General features: G+C 40.3%; 1 protein-coding gene and 1 non-coding gene across 2 annotated transcripts; both read left to right on the top strand.

The window, feature by feature from the left end:
• The first annotated feature begins 317 nt into the window (after nucleotides 1-317).
• On the top strand, nucleotides 318-15377 carry zdhhc18b (zinc finger DHHC-type palmitoyltransferase 18b). Its single transcript, XM_063010575.1, has 10 exons — nucleotides 318-355; nucleotides 596-930; nucleotides 5111-5271; nucleotides 6079-6237; nucleotides 8804-8941; nucleotides 9473-9524; nucleotides 9677-9779; nucleotides 10151-10263; nucleotides 11922-12018; nucleotides 14960-15377. The coding sequence occupies exons 2-10, from the start codon at nucleotides 653-655 to the stop codon at nucleotides 15302-15304; spliced, it is 1446 nt and encodes a 481-aa protein (XP_062866645.1). The 5' UTR covers nucleotides 318-355; nucleotides 596-652; the 3' UTR covers nucleotides 15305-15377.
• Nucleotides 4122-4285, top strand: LOC134309470 (U1 spliceosomal RNA). The gene has a single exon (XR_010011185.1). It is a non-coding gene; the product is annotated as a U1 spliceosomal RNA (small nuclear RNA).
• Nucleotides 15378-15598: the final 221 nt, after the last annotated feature.

The following is a 15598-nucleotide window of genomic DNA, read 5'->3' as shown; positions in this document are numbered from 1 at the left end:
ATGTAACATTGGGAAAACGAAAAATCCCTTTTAGAAGAGAAACGAACGCATTAGCTATAGCATTAGCTGCTTGACGTGATGGGACCCAACAGTGTATATTCCTGTCTCTGTCGTCTACGTCATCAACAGCACGCCGAAAGAAATGTAGATCTGTCGTAAACACCACACACCGATTGTGTTCAAACAAAACTGTGGGATTACACCGGTAAGATCACCGGAGACAAGCTATTTAAATGCTCTTTTTGCTAATCAACATTGTGTGAAGGTTATTAGAGAAGAAGTTCCTGCTATATCGGCGTTTCCTGATAAACTAAAGCAAAACTAAAGCTTATGATCATATTCAGCACAGTGTAAGGTAAATAAGCTTTACTCTCAGTGATAGTCTTATTAGTGATCTGAAAATGAGAAGGAATTCTTAGCAGTGCATGTTTATAAAATAGATATGCAATCACTGCTAAATTAAATTGGCTAGTTTAATGGGTTTGGAATACACAATGATTGACCATGTTATGGAATACTGCTGCTACTGATATGCTGTTTTTGGTCATTTTCTTACAAACCGTGTTTTTGTAATGTATATCTATGTCTGAATCAGGTTCCCTGTTGGATATCTTGTAAATAAGAAGTGTTTAACATCACAAAGATTCAGCGGATGACGATCTACCAAGAAGCTCCTCAAACCATGAAAAGCTGCGACTATCAACAAATAGATCCTCAGGCACTGGCGACACCAACACCTCAACATCAACCAGTATCATTTTCGAGACCCTGCCAGAATAAGCCCAAACGATCGAGGAAGAAATGGGAAGTTTTCCCAGGAAAGAATCGTTTTTACTGTGATGGACGGATTATGGTGGCCCGTCAAAGTGGTGTGCTTCCCCTGACTGTGGTGTTAATCCTCATCACCAGCGGATTGTTTTTCATCTTTGAGTAAGTTCATGTTCTCAATAGAACCCAGCAAACGACTGCACATCACTACTACAGGATAGTATTTTGTACATAATGTGACGAGGCAGTTCAGTTATGTTTCTTTTTATAAAAAGCTTAGAACCTCTTAATCTTTGTAAAGACCAATCAAATCTTTTGGCTTTCTAGAGGTCATGTTGGGTTGCCTATTGAAGAACTTTTGAGAAAACATTTCACAGTGATAAACCACTTTGTTACTGGATGTTTTCTTCCTCTTTCACCTTCACTTCTTCCAAGCATAACTGTCATTTCTAATGAATTGGTTCTTCATAATGTGGCCTTTAACAGTGGCGGTTAAGTGACCACACATCGGTATATATAACTTACCATATAGAAGCACTTTGTAGTTCTACAATTCATGACTGTAGTCCATCTGTTTCTCTACATACTTTTTAACCTGCATTCACCCTGTTCTACAATGGTCAGGACCCCCACAGGACCACTACAGAGCAGGTATTATTTAGGTGGTGGATCATTCTCAGCACTGCAGTGACACTGACATGGTGGTGGTGTGTTAGTGTGTGTTGTACTGGTATGAGTGGATCAGACACAGCAGCGCTGCTGGAGTTTTTAAACACCTCACTGTCACTGCTGGTCACAGGACGCTGCCCATGGGGTGCTGTTGGCTGGATGGTTTTGGTTGGTGGACTATTCTTAGGCCAGCAGTGACAGTCAGGTGTTTAAAAACTCCATCAGCTTTGCTGTGTTTGATACACTCATACCAGTGCAACACACACTAACACACCATTACCATGTCAGTGTCACTGCAGTCCTGAGAATGATCCACCACCTAAATAATACCTGCTCTGTTGTGGTCCTGTGGGGGGTCCTGACTATTGAAGAACAGAGTGAAAAGAGGCTAGAACAGTATGTAGAGAAACAGATGGACTACAGTCAGTAATTGTACCTAATTGTAGAACTACAAAGTGCTTCTATATGATAAGTTTTTCAGGATGAACTGAAGTTCATATGCGTGTGAAGGCAGGCGAGCGAATACTTTTGGCAATATAGTGTATATATATATACAGTGTATCACAAAAGTGAGTACACCCCTCACATTTCTGCAGATATTTAAGTATATCTTTTCATGGGACAACACTGACAAAATGACACTTTGACGCAATGAAAAGTAGTCTGTGTGCAGCTTATATAACAGTGTAAATTTATTCTTCCCTCAAAATAACTCAATATACAGCCATTAATGTCTAAACCACCGGCAACAAAAGTGAGTACACCCCTAAGAGACTACATCCCTAAATGTCCAAATTGAGCCCTGCTTGTCATTTTCCCTCCAAAATGTCATGTGACTCGTTAGTGTTACTAGGTCTCAGGTGTGCATAGGGAGCAGGTGTGTTCAATTTAGTAGTACAGCTCTCACACTCTCTCATACTGGTCACTGAAAGTTCCAACATGGCACCTCATGGCAAAGAACTCTCTGAGGATCTTAAAAGACGAATTGTTGCGCTACATGAAGATGGCCAACACCCTGAAACTGAGATGCAGCACAGTGGCCAAGATCATCCAGCGTTTTAAAAGAGCAGGGTCCACTCAGAACAGACCTCGCGTTGGTCGTCCAAAGAAGCTGAGTGCACGTGCTCAGCGTCACATCCAACTGCTGTCTTTGAAAGATAGGCGCAGGAGTGCTGTCAGCATTGCTGCCAGCATTGCTGCAGAGATTGAAAAGGTGGGGGGTCAGCCTGTCAGTGCTCAGACCATACGCCGCACACTACATCAAATTGGTCTGCATGGCTGTCACCCCAGAAAGAAGCCTCTTCTGAAGTCTCTACACAAGAAAGCCCGCAAACAGTTTGCTGAAGACATGTCAACAAAGGACATGGATTACTGGAACCATGTCCTATGGTGTGATGAGACCAAGATTAATTTGTTTGGTTCAGATGGTCTCAAGCATGTGTGGCGGCAATCAGGTGAGGAGTACAAAGATAAGTGTGTCATGCCTACAGTCAAGCATGGTGGTGGGAATGCCATGGTCTGGGGCTGCATGAGTGCAGCAGGTGTTGGGGAGTTACATTTCATTGAGGGACACATGAACTCCAATATGTACTGTGAAATACTGAGGCAGAGCATGAACCCCTCCCTCCGGAAACTGGGTCGCAGGGCAGTGTTCCAGCATGATAATGACCCCAAACACACCTCTAAGACGACCACTGCTTTATTGAAGAGGCTGAGGGTAAAGGTGATGGACTGGCCAAGCATGTCTCCAGACCTAAACCCAATAGAACATCTTTGGGGCATCCTCAAGCGGAAGGTGGAGGAGCGCAAAGTCTCGAATATCCGCCAGCTCCGTGATGTCGCCATGGAGGAGTGGAAAAGCATTCCAGTGGCAACCTGTGAAGCTCTGGTAAACTCCATGCCCAGGAGAGTTAAGGCAGTTCTGGGAAATAATGGTGGCCACACAAAATATTGACACTTCAGGAACTTTCACTAAGGGGTGTACTCACTTTTGTTGCCGGTGGTTTAGACATTAATGGCTGTATATTGAGTTATTTTGAGGGAAGAATTAATTTACACTGTTATATAAGCTGCACACAGACTACTTTTCATTGTGTCAAAGTGTCATTTTGTCAGTGTTGTCCCATGAAAAGATATACTTAAATATCTGCAGAAATGTGAGGGGTGTACTCACTTTTGTGATACACTGTATATATATACACACATACACAAGACAAATAAAAACAGGCATTTTAACTGTTATCTCATTGTTGACCTGTTGGGTAGCCATTAATTAAACATTGGGGTGACTGAATTTGTTAGTGAGGAGGCCTGCCATTTCCCAGATACATTTCAAACCCTGTTAGGTTTGGTTTCTGTTAGTCATCCGAAACAAGGAAGTATCTAATAGCAGACGTGCTGTATCAAACAAAACACTCACATGATAAACTATACCAGAAATGTCTCCCCCAGTATTCACATATGCTCAAAATGCCCCTTCCAATATTCAGGTATACTCAAAATGCCCCCTTCCCCCAATATACTAATGTAAAATTTTAAATATACATATTCCAGTCACTACCTTTGCATAGTCTGTGTTTCCAGTTGTTGACATGGCAGCAGTGTTTTAGAATGCCCAGTGTTTTAGAATGGTCTTCTCACCAGGTATCTTAAATAAAACATGGTACAGTTGTCTTTCCCACTTTCAGTTAACCTGGCAGAGGTGAGACCGTGATCAAGAAGGTGGTTCACCCAGGGTGAGGCTCAGCCATTGCACTCCGGTTGTGCTGACCCCCGTGAATTCCCCAAATGTGGGAATCCTGACTGCACAATTTCTGATAGTGGGGGACTGCATTCATGCTCTCCCCTGATAAGTGACAGTGGTAACCTAGTGGGAAGAGCTTTGGACTATCACCTGAAAGGTTAAGAGTTCGAATGCCAGCTCTGCCATGCAGCCACTGTACAATGGCTGACCCTGTGCTCTGATCCTAGCTTCTAAACAAGCTAGGCTATGCGAAGAAAAAAAATTGTTATACTGTGCATATGTATATGCCAAATAAAGGTATTCATTCATTCATTCATTAACCACCTCTTCTGCCATTGTTTTAAAGGCTTGTAGATGGTCATACACTTATTTTGGACACATCATGAGAAAAACCAATTCATTAGAAAAGACAGTTATGCTCAGAAAAAGTTAGGGTAAAGAAGGAAAAGAGCCAGTAACAAAATGTATAGATACAATTAGAAGAACAATCAGCAGGCATTTAAAACCCTGAAGACCCCAACACAAGACATACAGACACTGCATATGGTTTCCAGAAGTCAGAATGAACTTGACGGCACTTAATAATTATAATTATTAGTAATAATAATTGATGTTCATTACTGTGAGGTGTTTTCTCAGAAGTTATTCAAGAGGCAGCCCAAACATGAAAGCCAAAAGATTTTATTGTTTACATTTTGATGCACCAGAATCCAACACACAATTGCAATGTATTACTGTGTTTGTTCACCATTTATTAAAGAAATGTATTTTTAGAAGACTTTGTGGTGCTGTGTGGGAATCTATTTATGATTGTATCAGTATTATTTATCAGCAACGATCGTGTATTATTTGGTACTTAAGTAAAAACCTGTTCTGCTTTAGTGTTCCATTCTTAAAGTTGGGCTTACTCTCTATGATATGTGTTTGTAGCTGTCCTTTTCTAGTTAAGCACCTGACCGGCAGCATCCCAGTGATAGGAGGGTTTCTTTTCCTGTTTGTGCTCATCTCGCTTCTTCAGACCAGCTTCACAGACCCAGGCATTTTGCCTAGGGCGACGCCAGAAGAGGCAGCTGACATTGAGAAACAGATTGGTAAGAGTGCTGACACATTTTAATTACTTTACTTCTCATTTACAGTGCTGTGAAAAGTATTTGCTTCCTTCCCAATTTTGTCTATTTCTGCTTATTTCCAAAACTAACACTGAAGTTAATTACACATTTAAAACAGCATCCAGCTGAATATGCAGACTTTAACTAAACTAAAAAAGCAAAGATGTTAAAGCTAAAGCTAGTGAGAGCAAAGAGCCAGGCACAAGCCAGAAGCCCCTGCTATATTTTTTTAGCAGTGGAAAGTCATAACAAGGAAAATCATGGAATTCATAGCACTGGATTACCAAGCATTTTTTGTATTCGATGATACAGGCTTTAGAAATTCAATATAATACCTGAGCCCAAGATACTCGGGGCCAAGCAGGCATTACATGTCAAATGTTGCGCAATCAGAATTGTTTAATCTTGTATCATGTCACACACTCAGCCTGCAACAAGCCAATTCCAAATCAGCAGTTAGATTTACAACGGACATTTGGACATCTTGATTCTGTTTGTATTATGTTAAAAATAATGAGAGTTACAACTGCCAATGCAAAGGCTCTGGGACTCCAGCAAACCACAGTGAGAGCCATTATCCACAAATGGATAAAAAACTTGGAACAGTGGTGACTCTACCAAAATCACTCAGGATTATCAGGATAATTTCCATGTGTCAGTTTGTGACATAAAGCCTCATTGAAGTCATCTCAAATGTTTTTTCCTGCCAAGGGTGGAACAACACATATGTTTGATTGGAGTCTTCTGACATTATACTTCTTTGACAGAAACCTATTTTTTGTCACACAGATAACCCAAATGGTTCTTCATCCACTTCCTATCGCCCCCCTCCTCGTACCAAAGAGGTTGTCATCAACCAGCAGGTGGTTAAGCTAAAATACTGCTTTACCTGCAAGATCTTCCGTCCACCGCGCACCTCCCACTGCAGCTTGTGTGACAACTGTGTGGGTAAGTAGTAAGGATAATGGTGGTATCTACAGCCTATAAAGAAAGGCTAAGAGTTTAGTACGTTTTACTGATTTTTATGAGTTTTACCTTGGCTTTACAATCAAAAGCCACAAGACAGTTTTTGGAACAATTATGTAATTACTACAGGCACACTGTGTACTGGTTTGTGCAAATTAATTCTATTACACGGGTGATCCGTTTATTTGTGTTACCTAGTTTTGATTATCTGAAAACATGCAGCTATCTTTAATCTAAATGTATACGTTGCTGAAGTTTGAGAGTAGTTTTGTTCCGCATGTTTGGGACAAAATTAGGGAGATGAGACTGAGATGGTTTGGATGTGTGCAGAGGAGGGATGAGAGTTCTATCAGGAGAATGGTGTGGAGCAGTGGTCCCCAACCACCGGGCTGGTATCGGTCCGTGGGTCATTTATTACCGGGCCGCACAGAAAGAATAAATAATTAGAGATTGCTACAAGAACTATTAAATTTTCAACACTATTTGGGTGTTATTGTTTCTAATCACCACTAGGTGGGAGCAGCGTCTCGTAGTATTGGAAAAAAGCTCAGTCACATTGATTTTTCATTCTATAGTTATTCTACAGTATTTTAAATTCCCCTGCCGGTCCGTGAAATTATATCTTATATGAAACTGGTCCGTGGTGCAAAAAAGGTTGGGGACCGCTGGTGTGGAGGATGGAGCTGTCAGGCAGGAGGAGGAGAGTTTATGGGTGCGGTAAGGGAGAACATGCAGGTTGTTGGGGTATCAGTGGAGGATGTTCAGGATTGGGCAAGATGGAGGTGAACCTGCTGTGACCACCCATAACGGTAGCAGCCAGAATAATCCGATAATCTACTTAAGATCAGGTCTCTAGACACTAATATTTAAATGGTCATGCAGAAATCATACTTTAATTATCTTAATCTGATTAAGGCCATTTCAATTATCAGGAGTCTCATTAAGCTTTCTGGATTTAAGCCCAGTAATCAGTTTGTGTGACCAGAATTTACAGGTATTTTAATTACTTTAGATTTTCTGTGACTGTGTATTTGTAAGAAAACAGCTCTTGCTGCAAGTTTTATAAAGTTCTTGGTAGGGCACTAAAAAGTGAATATGACCTATGCATGCAGAGTGCACTACTCTCTAATTTAGGATTTACCGCATCACTATATTAATGTGTAATTAGTACGTTTTAATCTCGCTGGATGCCTACAGGGGTTGGACAAAATAACTGAAACACCTGTCATTTTAGTGTGGGAGGTTTCATGGCTAAATTGGACCAGTCTGGTGGCCAATCTTCATTAATTGCACATTGCACCAGTAAGAGCAGAGTGTGAAGGTTCAATTAGCAGGGTAAGAGCACAGTTTTGCTCAAAATATTGCAATGCACACAACATTATGGGTGACATACCAGAGTTCAAAAGAGGACAAATTGTTGGTGCACGTCTTGCTGGCGCATCTGTGACCAAGACAGCAAGTCTTTGTGATGTATCAAGAGCCACGGTATCCAGGGTAATGTCAGCATACCACCAAGAAGGACAAACCACATCCAACAGGATTAACTGTGGACGCAAGAGGAAGCTGTCTGAAAGGGATGTTCGGGTGCTAACCCGGATTGTATCCAAAAAACATAAAACCACGGCTGCCCAAATCACGGCAGAATTAAATGTGCACCTCAACTCTCCTGTTTCCACCAGAACTGTCCGTCGGGAGCTCCACAGGGTCAATATACACGGCCGGGCTGCTATAGCCAAACCTTTGGTCACTCGTGCCAATGCCAAACGTCGGTTTCAATGGTGCAAGGAGCGCAAATCTTGGGCTGTGGACAATGTGAAACATGTATTGTTCTCTGATGAGTCCACCTTTACTGTTTTCCCCACATCCGGGAGAGTTACGGTGTGGAGAAGCCCCAAAGAAGCGTACCACCCAGACTGTTGCATGCCCAGAGTGAAGCATGGGGGTGGATCAGTGATGGTTTGGGCTGCCATATCATGGCATTCCCTTGGCCCAATACTTGTGCTAGATGGGCGCGTCACTGCCAAGGACTACCGAACCATTCTGGAGGACCATGTGCATCCAATGGCGGTGCCGTGTATCAGGATGACAATGCACCAATACAGACAGCAAGACTGGTGAAAGATTGGTTTGATGAACATGAAAGTGAAGTTGAACATCTCCCATGGCCTGCACAGTCACCAGATCTAAATATTATTGAGCCACTTTGGGGTGTTTTGGAGAAGCGAGTCAGGAAACGTTTTCCTCCACCAGCATCACGTAGTGACCTGGCCACTATCCTGCAAGAAGAATGGCTTAAAATCCCTCTGACCACTGTGCAGGACTTGTATATGTCATTTCCAAGACGAATTGACGCTGTATTGGCCGCAAAAGGAGGCCCTACACCATACTAATAAATTATTGTGGTCTAAAAACAGGTGTTTCAGTTATTTTGTCCAACCCCTGTATGTGGAAGAAGGTATATGGAAAGTGATTATTCTGCTTTATGTAGGTCAGTAATGGTTTATGCAATGGTAACCTTATATTGTTTGTTTATCTTGCTTCTCTTTAGAGCGGTTTGACCACCACTGTCCCTGGGTAGGGAACTGCGTCGGAAAACGCAACTATCGCTACTTTTACCTGTTCATCATCTCGCTGTCCTTCCTCACTGCCTTCATTTTTGGCTGTGTGACCACACATCTGGCTCTGAGTACGTAGTCCACTGCAGGCTTTACAACCTCACCAGCACAGCCTTATCTTTTTAGTGGGCTTGTTTTTTTTTTTTTTTATGACATACACTGTATGGCTGAAATTATTCCACACCTGAGCATGAGCTTGTTGAACTCTCTGTTTTAAAAACAAATAGTGTTAAATTAGAGCCTCTATGTTATCTTTTTTAGCTAACAAGAGCTAATCAAGAGGCTTTATTGTCATTTCAGCTATATTTAAGTATATACTAAGCGAACAACGTTCCTCAGGCAGCACAGTGCTAAAAAGTATTGGGACATTCTTCTAATTTTTAAATAGGCACAAATTGAGGCTATTGTTACAGCTAAAAATATCATATAGAGGTCACTCTAGTTTATTACCATTTGTTTTTGAAATGGCATTTCCAACAAGCTCATGGTCAGGTGTCCAAATACTTTTGGCCATATAGTGTATTTTATATGTTGGGGTCTGGTCAAAAACTAAGTTTGTTTAATTATTTGTTTGTTAACATTAATATTGTTTATTAATACAGGGTCACAAAGAGGAAACGGGTTGGTCAATGCACTTCAGGAGAGTCCAGCCAGATATCCTTTTGGCTTTAATTCTAAGCTAATTGTCTTAATAATTTATTATTTCATTAATTTGACAGATCTTTGGTGCATTAAATTTTTTTTATTCAGATTTGTATAATCTATTTTCGACTTCAGTTATTGGTTTGCTCCTTTACTTCTTTTACTGCTTTAGAGTTAGTGGTCTGCTTCTTTTCAGTATGGTCCATTTTGGGCCTGTCGGGCTTCCATACATACTTGATCGCTGCTAATCTCACGACAAATGAGGATGTGAGTTAATTAATATCTCATTCATAGAAGTATACACTATATGGACAAAAGTATTAGGACACCTCTTCTAATGATTGAATTCATGTGTTTTAGCCTCAACAATTGATAACAGTTGTAATCAAATATATAAAGGAAATTAAATGCTTCTAACTTTGCAGCAACAGTTAAGGGAGGGCCCTTTCCTGTTCCAGCATGACTGTTCCCTTGTAAAGACATAAGGAACACTTTAGTTTAAATTAACTCCAGTGGCCTGCACAGATACAAAAGTCCAAATACTTTTGGTCATATAGTGTATTTTAGTGTATAGTGTTTAGTCATTTGAGATTACTTCCATGCACATTTTGCAGTGAACGTTTTACCCTCTCTTCCAGATCAAAGGATCATGGTCAGGAAAGAATGGAAATGAGGAACCTGGCAACCCCTACAGTTATAACAACATATTCAAAAACTGCTGCTCAATTCTCTGCGCACCGATGCCTCCCAGGTGAGCACTCATGGACAGTTCAAGTGTTATAGAATACGCTATGGCGAGGACACTTTAATAGCATCACAGCCTATGATTTCCATTGTGGTCACAGTTTATTCCTGTGAAATATAAAGTTGGGAGGGGAGCATAGTGGAGCAGCTGGTAGACTCGGTGCCGCACAGCAACATGGTTTGCTATAGAAAATTTGACGTTTTGCTAACTACTGCATTGTTGTGATCAGTTCAAAATGGACGTAGACCTCAGTGTAAGCCAAACATCATAAATTAGGCTTCAGTTTGTTATTAAAACCAATATTAAAAAATTGTGTTGAAGTGGATAATCAAACAGTAAGCACATGTTAAAGCATTATTGCATAACAACCTCAAAACTAATAATAATAATAATAAACAGTAATAATTACATATCACTTTAAATGTTTAAATTGGTCTTTACTTCCCACAAACTGCAGATTGCTTACAGCCAGACAAAGAAAAGTGCTTTAAACTAAAACTGTGTGGTAACGAATACTCTATGCAGTGATTGAGAGATGCTAGTTTCAGAAACATACAGTTCTTAAATAAAGAAAACCTATTTTATCAGGTGCCATGGTTGCAGAGCTGTGATTGGCTTACACTTTTGCATTGACTGTCATTTGATAGCTCATTTGCTGCTTAGTGTTTTTGATTTTCCACTGCTGGACTATGCAACCCATTGATTGAAAAAATGCCCTTAAGTAAGCTGCTGTTTATCATGAATGGGTAAACCCATTAAATTGCAGCAGCAATAAATCTCTGCAGGTCACATTAATAGTAATTGTTAAAGATTTGTGACTGTTCAGTAATTACAGTGTTAATTACAATTTTAACCAGTCATGCTGCTTGACTTGAAGCCACAGACTGAATGTTTATACACTGTATTGGATTTATTTACACCGACCAGACATAACATTATGACCAGTGACAGGTGAAGTGAATAACACTGATTATCTCTTCATTACGGCACCTGTTAGTGGGTGGGATATATTAGGCCGCAAGTGAACATTTTATCGTCAGAGTTGATGTGTTAGAAGCAGGAAAAATGGGCAAGCGAAAGAATTGACAAGGGCCAAATTGTGATGGCTAGACGACTGGGTCAGAGCCTCTCCAAAACTGCAGCTCTTGTGGGGTGTTCCCGGTGTGCAGTGGTCAGTATCTATCAAAAGTGGTCCAAGGAAGGGACAGTGGTAAACCGGTGACAGGGTCATTGATGCACGAGGGGAGCGAAGGCTGGCTCGTGTGGTCTGATCCAACAGACAAGCTACAGTAGCTCAAATTGCTGAAGAAGTTAATGCTGGTTCTAATAGAAAGGTGTCAGACTCCATGCCTCGATGGGTCAGGGCTGTTTTGCGAGCAAAAGAGGACCAACACAATATTAGGAAGGTGGTAATAATGTTATGCCTGAATTTGACTGCGAGTTTAAACAGAACAACACGGTACACTGTTTTTTAAGCATTTAGAACACTTACTTTGATCAGCGTCTAAATTATTTAACCTTATTATGTTTCCCAGGTAAGTTTACTATCATTTGTAACAGTTTGAATTATGTATTACGTATTATTGACCGATGCTCCTTAATGAGTTTTCGGGGCACACAATCTTGAATAATGACCGATACATATTTCACTCCTTCCCCTCCAGTTTGATTGATAGAAGAGGATTTGTTCCAGAGGAGGATGTAGTTCATCCAGGCCCAAGAGGAATTGAGCTTGCTCCTGTGAAAAATGACATCAACATGGTAGGGCGTGTGTCCTTATTGGGTCATGTGCCTTCTCCTCTTCCCTCTGCCTTAAATTTACAGTCATCCCCCATTCCCATTCAGAGCCAATCGTCAGCCTGACTGATCATATACCTGCACAACATCAAGCATCTTCACCCACCCCAAATGAACCATAGGTACCGTGTATTGTATGCAACCTTTTGGCATTAGAAGTACTGGGACTGTTAATAATTAATATCAGTATTTGCTGCAGGAGTGATTTTATTCTTAAGTCATGTGACTCTGGTTGTTTACTGTAGCTAATGTGTCGATTACTGTAAACAGGACTATTTAAGTAGCTTTCAGGCTTTTCTTTAATCTGATCCTTAATCAGGGTAGCATTTTATGAGCGTGTGGACTGATTAATATATTTATATATGCAGTTTTGAACCATTGTTTACATGGTAGCTCAGGGATTTTGTCATTCCATTTGTGGCTGGTTTCTTTAGGTTTTTAGTATTTTCGTCTAGATCAAAGTAGAACAGTATTGTTTGATGCATTTGCTGGTGAAAGGTAAAGTGTTTACAGTTTAGAATCAGAATATTATTAATCCAGTAACACACCTTTAAGCTTTAAATATGGAAACTAGCCTGCCAATAAATCAGTGTGTGCCTGCTGAATCCTTTAACATGCAACATTGGGCTTATCATTTGTTTACATTTGTCATGGTGTTGAAAACTGTCTTTTACATCTCACTGTATTTTGTGAATCGACTAATTTTTATTTAACCAATGTAGCACCATTGATTACCTGTCATATATTTGTTTACGTGGCTACATATCAGGTGCTTAAGTTGAGTTCAGTAATGTGATTGCCTATTAAGGCGTTTTATGGTTCTTTAACTCGTTTGTGTTTGGATAAGTATCTCTTTGGGATCGTTTGTATAGAGAAGCTGTAGTCCCATTCAGATAAGCAATAGATACTTTACTGAAACACAAAACAAAGCCAGAGATTTCATAAAATATACGTTCTATTTTTTGTACTTGTCCAATTGGTTGTAATGTGTATATGTTTGTTTGTCTATAATTTTATATTTAACATTAAAAAAATATATATTTTTAAATGCTGAATAAACCTTTGAATATACCAGTGATTGTGTGCATGTAGATTTTTGATATTTTTGAGTGTTTTGCTATGCGTTCTTTTAGTATTGGGGTTCATTAGTCTAATTTGCTCCATAATTTTTTCATCAATGCATGGTCTGTGTATTTTTGTTCTTTTTTTTGTTCTATCCCAAAAAATTTAACCCATTAAAAAAAATTAATATTTCTATGAGCAAACCAGTTTCAGAACAAAGTGTGGTTTTCTCTTTTTTTATCAGAGGTACTGTCTAGAAATCAGAATGTGCCTGGTTCTACCACCACCTCTGCTAGGTTGCCACTATTGGGCCCTTGAGCAAATTAAATGCAAACATTTTAAAGTCATGGCAGTCCAATTTGATTTTTTTTATTGATCATATATTTTACATACACTACAGTATATGTATCATCACAGTAATGCCAAGCGTTTTTGTCCAGCTTTTCTTGTGCCTGACCTCACAAATGGGCAGCACGGTGGCTCAGTGGGTAGCACTGTCGCCTAACAGCAAGAAGGTCCTGGGTTCGATACCCGGGTGGTCTGGGTCCTTTTTTGTGTGGAGTTTGCATGTTCTCCCCGTGTCTGTGTGGGGTTTTTTTTCGGGAGCTCCGGTTTCCTCCCACAGGTAAAAAACATGCAATTAATCGGAGACACTGAATTGCCCTGTGTGTGTGTGTGTGTGTGTGTGTGTGTGTGTGTGTGTCTGCCCTGCGATGGACTGGCGCCCCGTCCAGGGAATTACTATGTGCCTTGCCCCCATTGAAAAGCTGGGATAGGCTCCAGCACCACCCCCCCGTGACCCTAATTGGATAAGCGGTTAAGACAGTGAGTGAGTGAGTGACCTCACAAATGCTTTTTTGACTAAATGGGCACAAACGTCAGACAAACGTCAATCTGATTGAAAGCCTTCCTGAATGAGTGGAGCTGTTATAGGGCAGCTTCATAACAATGCCTATGGTTTTTGAGTTTGATGTCCAACAGGCACATGCTCAGGTGTAGTGTGTAGTATAGAAACTCCAGTGGACTACACAGAGCCCTAACCTCGGCCCCACTGTACAGCTTTGGAATGAACTGGAACATCAATTGAGGCTTTTTGACCACAATCAGTGCCCATTTATACAAACGATTTATTAAATGAAATTCCCACAGATATACTTCAGTCTTGTAATAAGCCTTCTTAGAAGAGTGGCTGTTATAGCTGAAAAGGGAAGTCCAACAAGCTCATGGTCAGGTGTTCAAATACTCCTGGCCATATAATTTATCTTGAAGTGATTACAAATACAAATATTCACGTCACTGTTACTTTATTGCATTTTATCACAGCCTGACCCAGCATACCGAATAATCAAAATGTGATATATGTATTCTAGGTTTTTAATTTAGTTTTATACGTATTTAGTTTGCAAAAATTTTATGCTTTTGAGGATTTTCAACATATGCACATACTTTTGTTATGTGGTATATCCTAATATCTTTACTCTGACATTATTTAATACACACTTCTGATACTTATTCTGTATTAAACTTACAAATTTAAGGGCGAATCTTGGATTTGGTTCATAATAAAGTGGAAACTTCCATAAAACTTTACCTCTATATTACATTAACATCATCTGCTTGTGTTCATTCCCAAACATTACTGCTCTGAGCTTTTTAATGTCATGCTTGTTATGCTTGTGTCTGCATTGTCTGTGTTTGCTGCTTTCATATTTTCACCCTTGTGTCCACTTTGTGTATTTTGTGTAAACTTTGGTTTCTTTTCCTCTTTCTTCATCTTATCCACTGTTCCTTTTTTATTAACAATCTATCTCTTGCTTTATTTCTGATTTCCTGCTCCTGTCAATGTACCCAGGGTACTAACGGTTTGTTGGAGACCGCTGCACGTTCTCCTCCCCTCTCCAGTCCTTGTCCTCAAGTCAAATCTCAGACGTCGGCCACTCTTCCCGTCATCGTCATGTCTCCTGCTCCTGTGCAGCAGAATGTCACGAAGGTTCAAAAGGAGGCCACTTCACTCCACAGACATCATTCCCATCACAGAAGCAAGAGGAAACGAACCACCTCACAACCGTCACATAACCAGATGAACGCTTCCAGCTCTGCTGTTTCTCAGGGACCCAAATCTAGCCATCGCTCGAGGAGCAATAAAAATGTAGAGACCCGAGATCAAAAATTCACTTCTTTGTCTTGATTACGTGTTCAGAAATCAAAGACAATTTCCAGTTTCCTGTACCGTAGGAGGCAAAAGGATTACTTTTTGTATTTTTCATGTCTTCCTGGATTTTCTTGAGAAACGTACAGAAATACGGAGTGTATGTAAAAAACCTGCAGGTTGGATGATTTTACAGATCAGTAACTGCACGAAAAAGGCTGCTTATTGATAAACATTTTTTAAAAATGTGTAATTATCATACACACGATTAAGTACTTTTGCTGGCTGAGACAATCAGTGCTAGAAATCCAGTCAGTTCAGATCTATGGACCT

This window comes from Trichomycterus rosablanca, chromosome 2 (assembly GCF_030014385.1).
Source record: "Trichomycterus rosablanca isolate fTriRos1 chromosome 2, fTriRos1.hap1, whole genome shotgun sequence".
Taxonomy (NCBI): domain Eukaryota; kingdom Metazoa; phylum Chordata; class Actinopteri; order Siluriformes; family Trichomycteridae; genus Trichomycterus; species Trichomycterus rosablanca.
This window is presented reverse-complemented; position numbering and strand designations above follow the sequence as displayed.

Coding starts and splice junctions, on each gene's coding strand:
- zdhhc18b (XM_063010575.1), top strand. CDS start 653: ATGACGATCTACCAAGAAGCTCCTCAAACCATGAAAAGCTGCGACTAT. Junction 931..5,110: donor GGATTGTTTTTCATCTTTGA/GTAAGTTCATGT, acceptor ATGTGTTTGTAG/CTGTCCTTTTCTAGTTAAGC. Junction 9,780..10,150: donor ATCTCACGACAAATGAGGAT/GTGAGTTAATTA, acceptor CCTCTCTTCCAG/ATCAAAGGATCATGGTCAGG.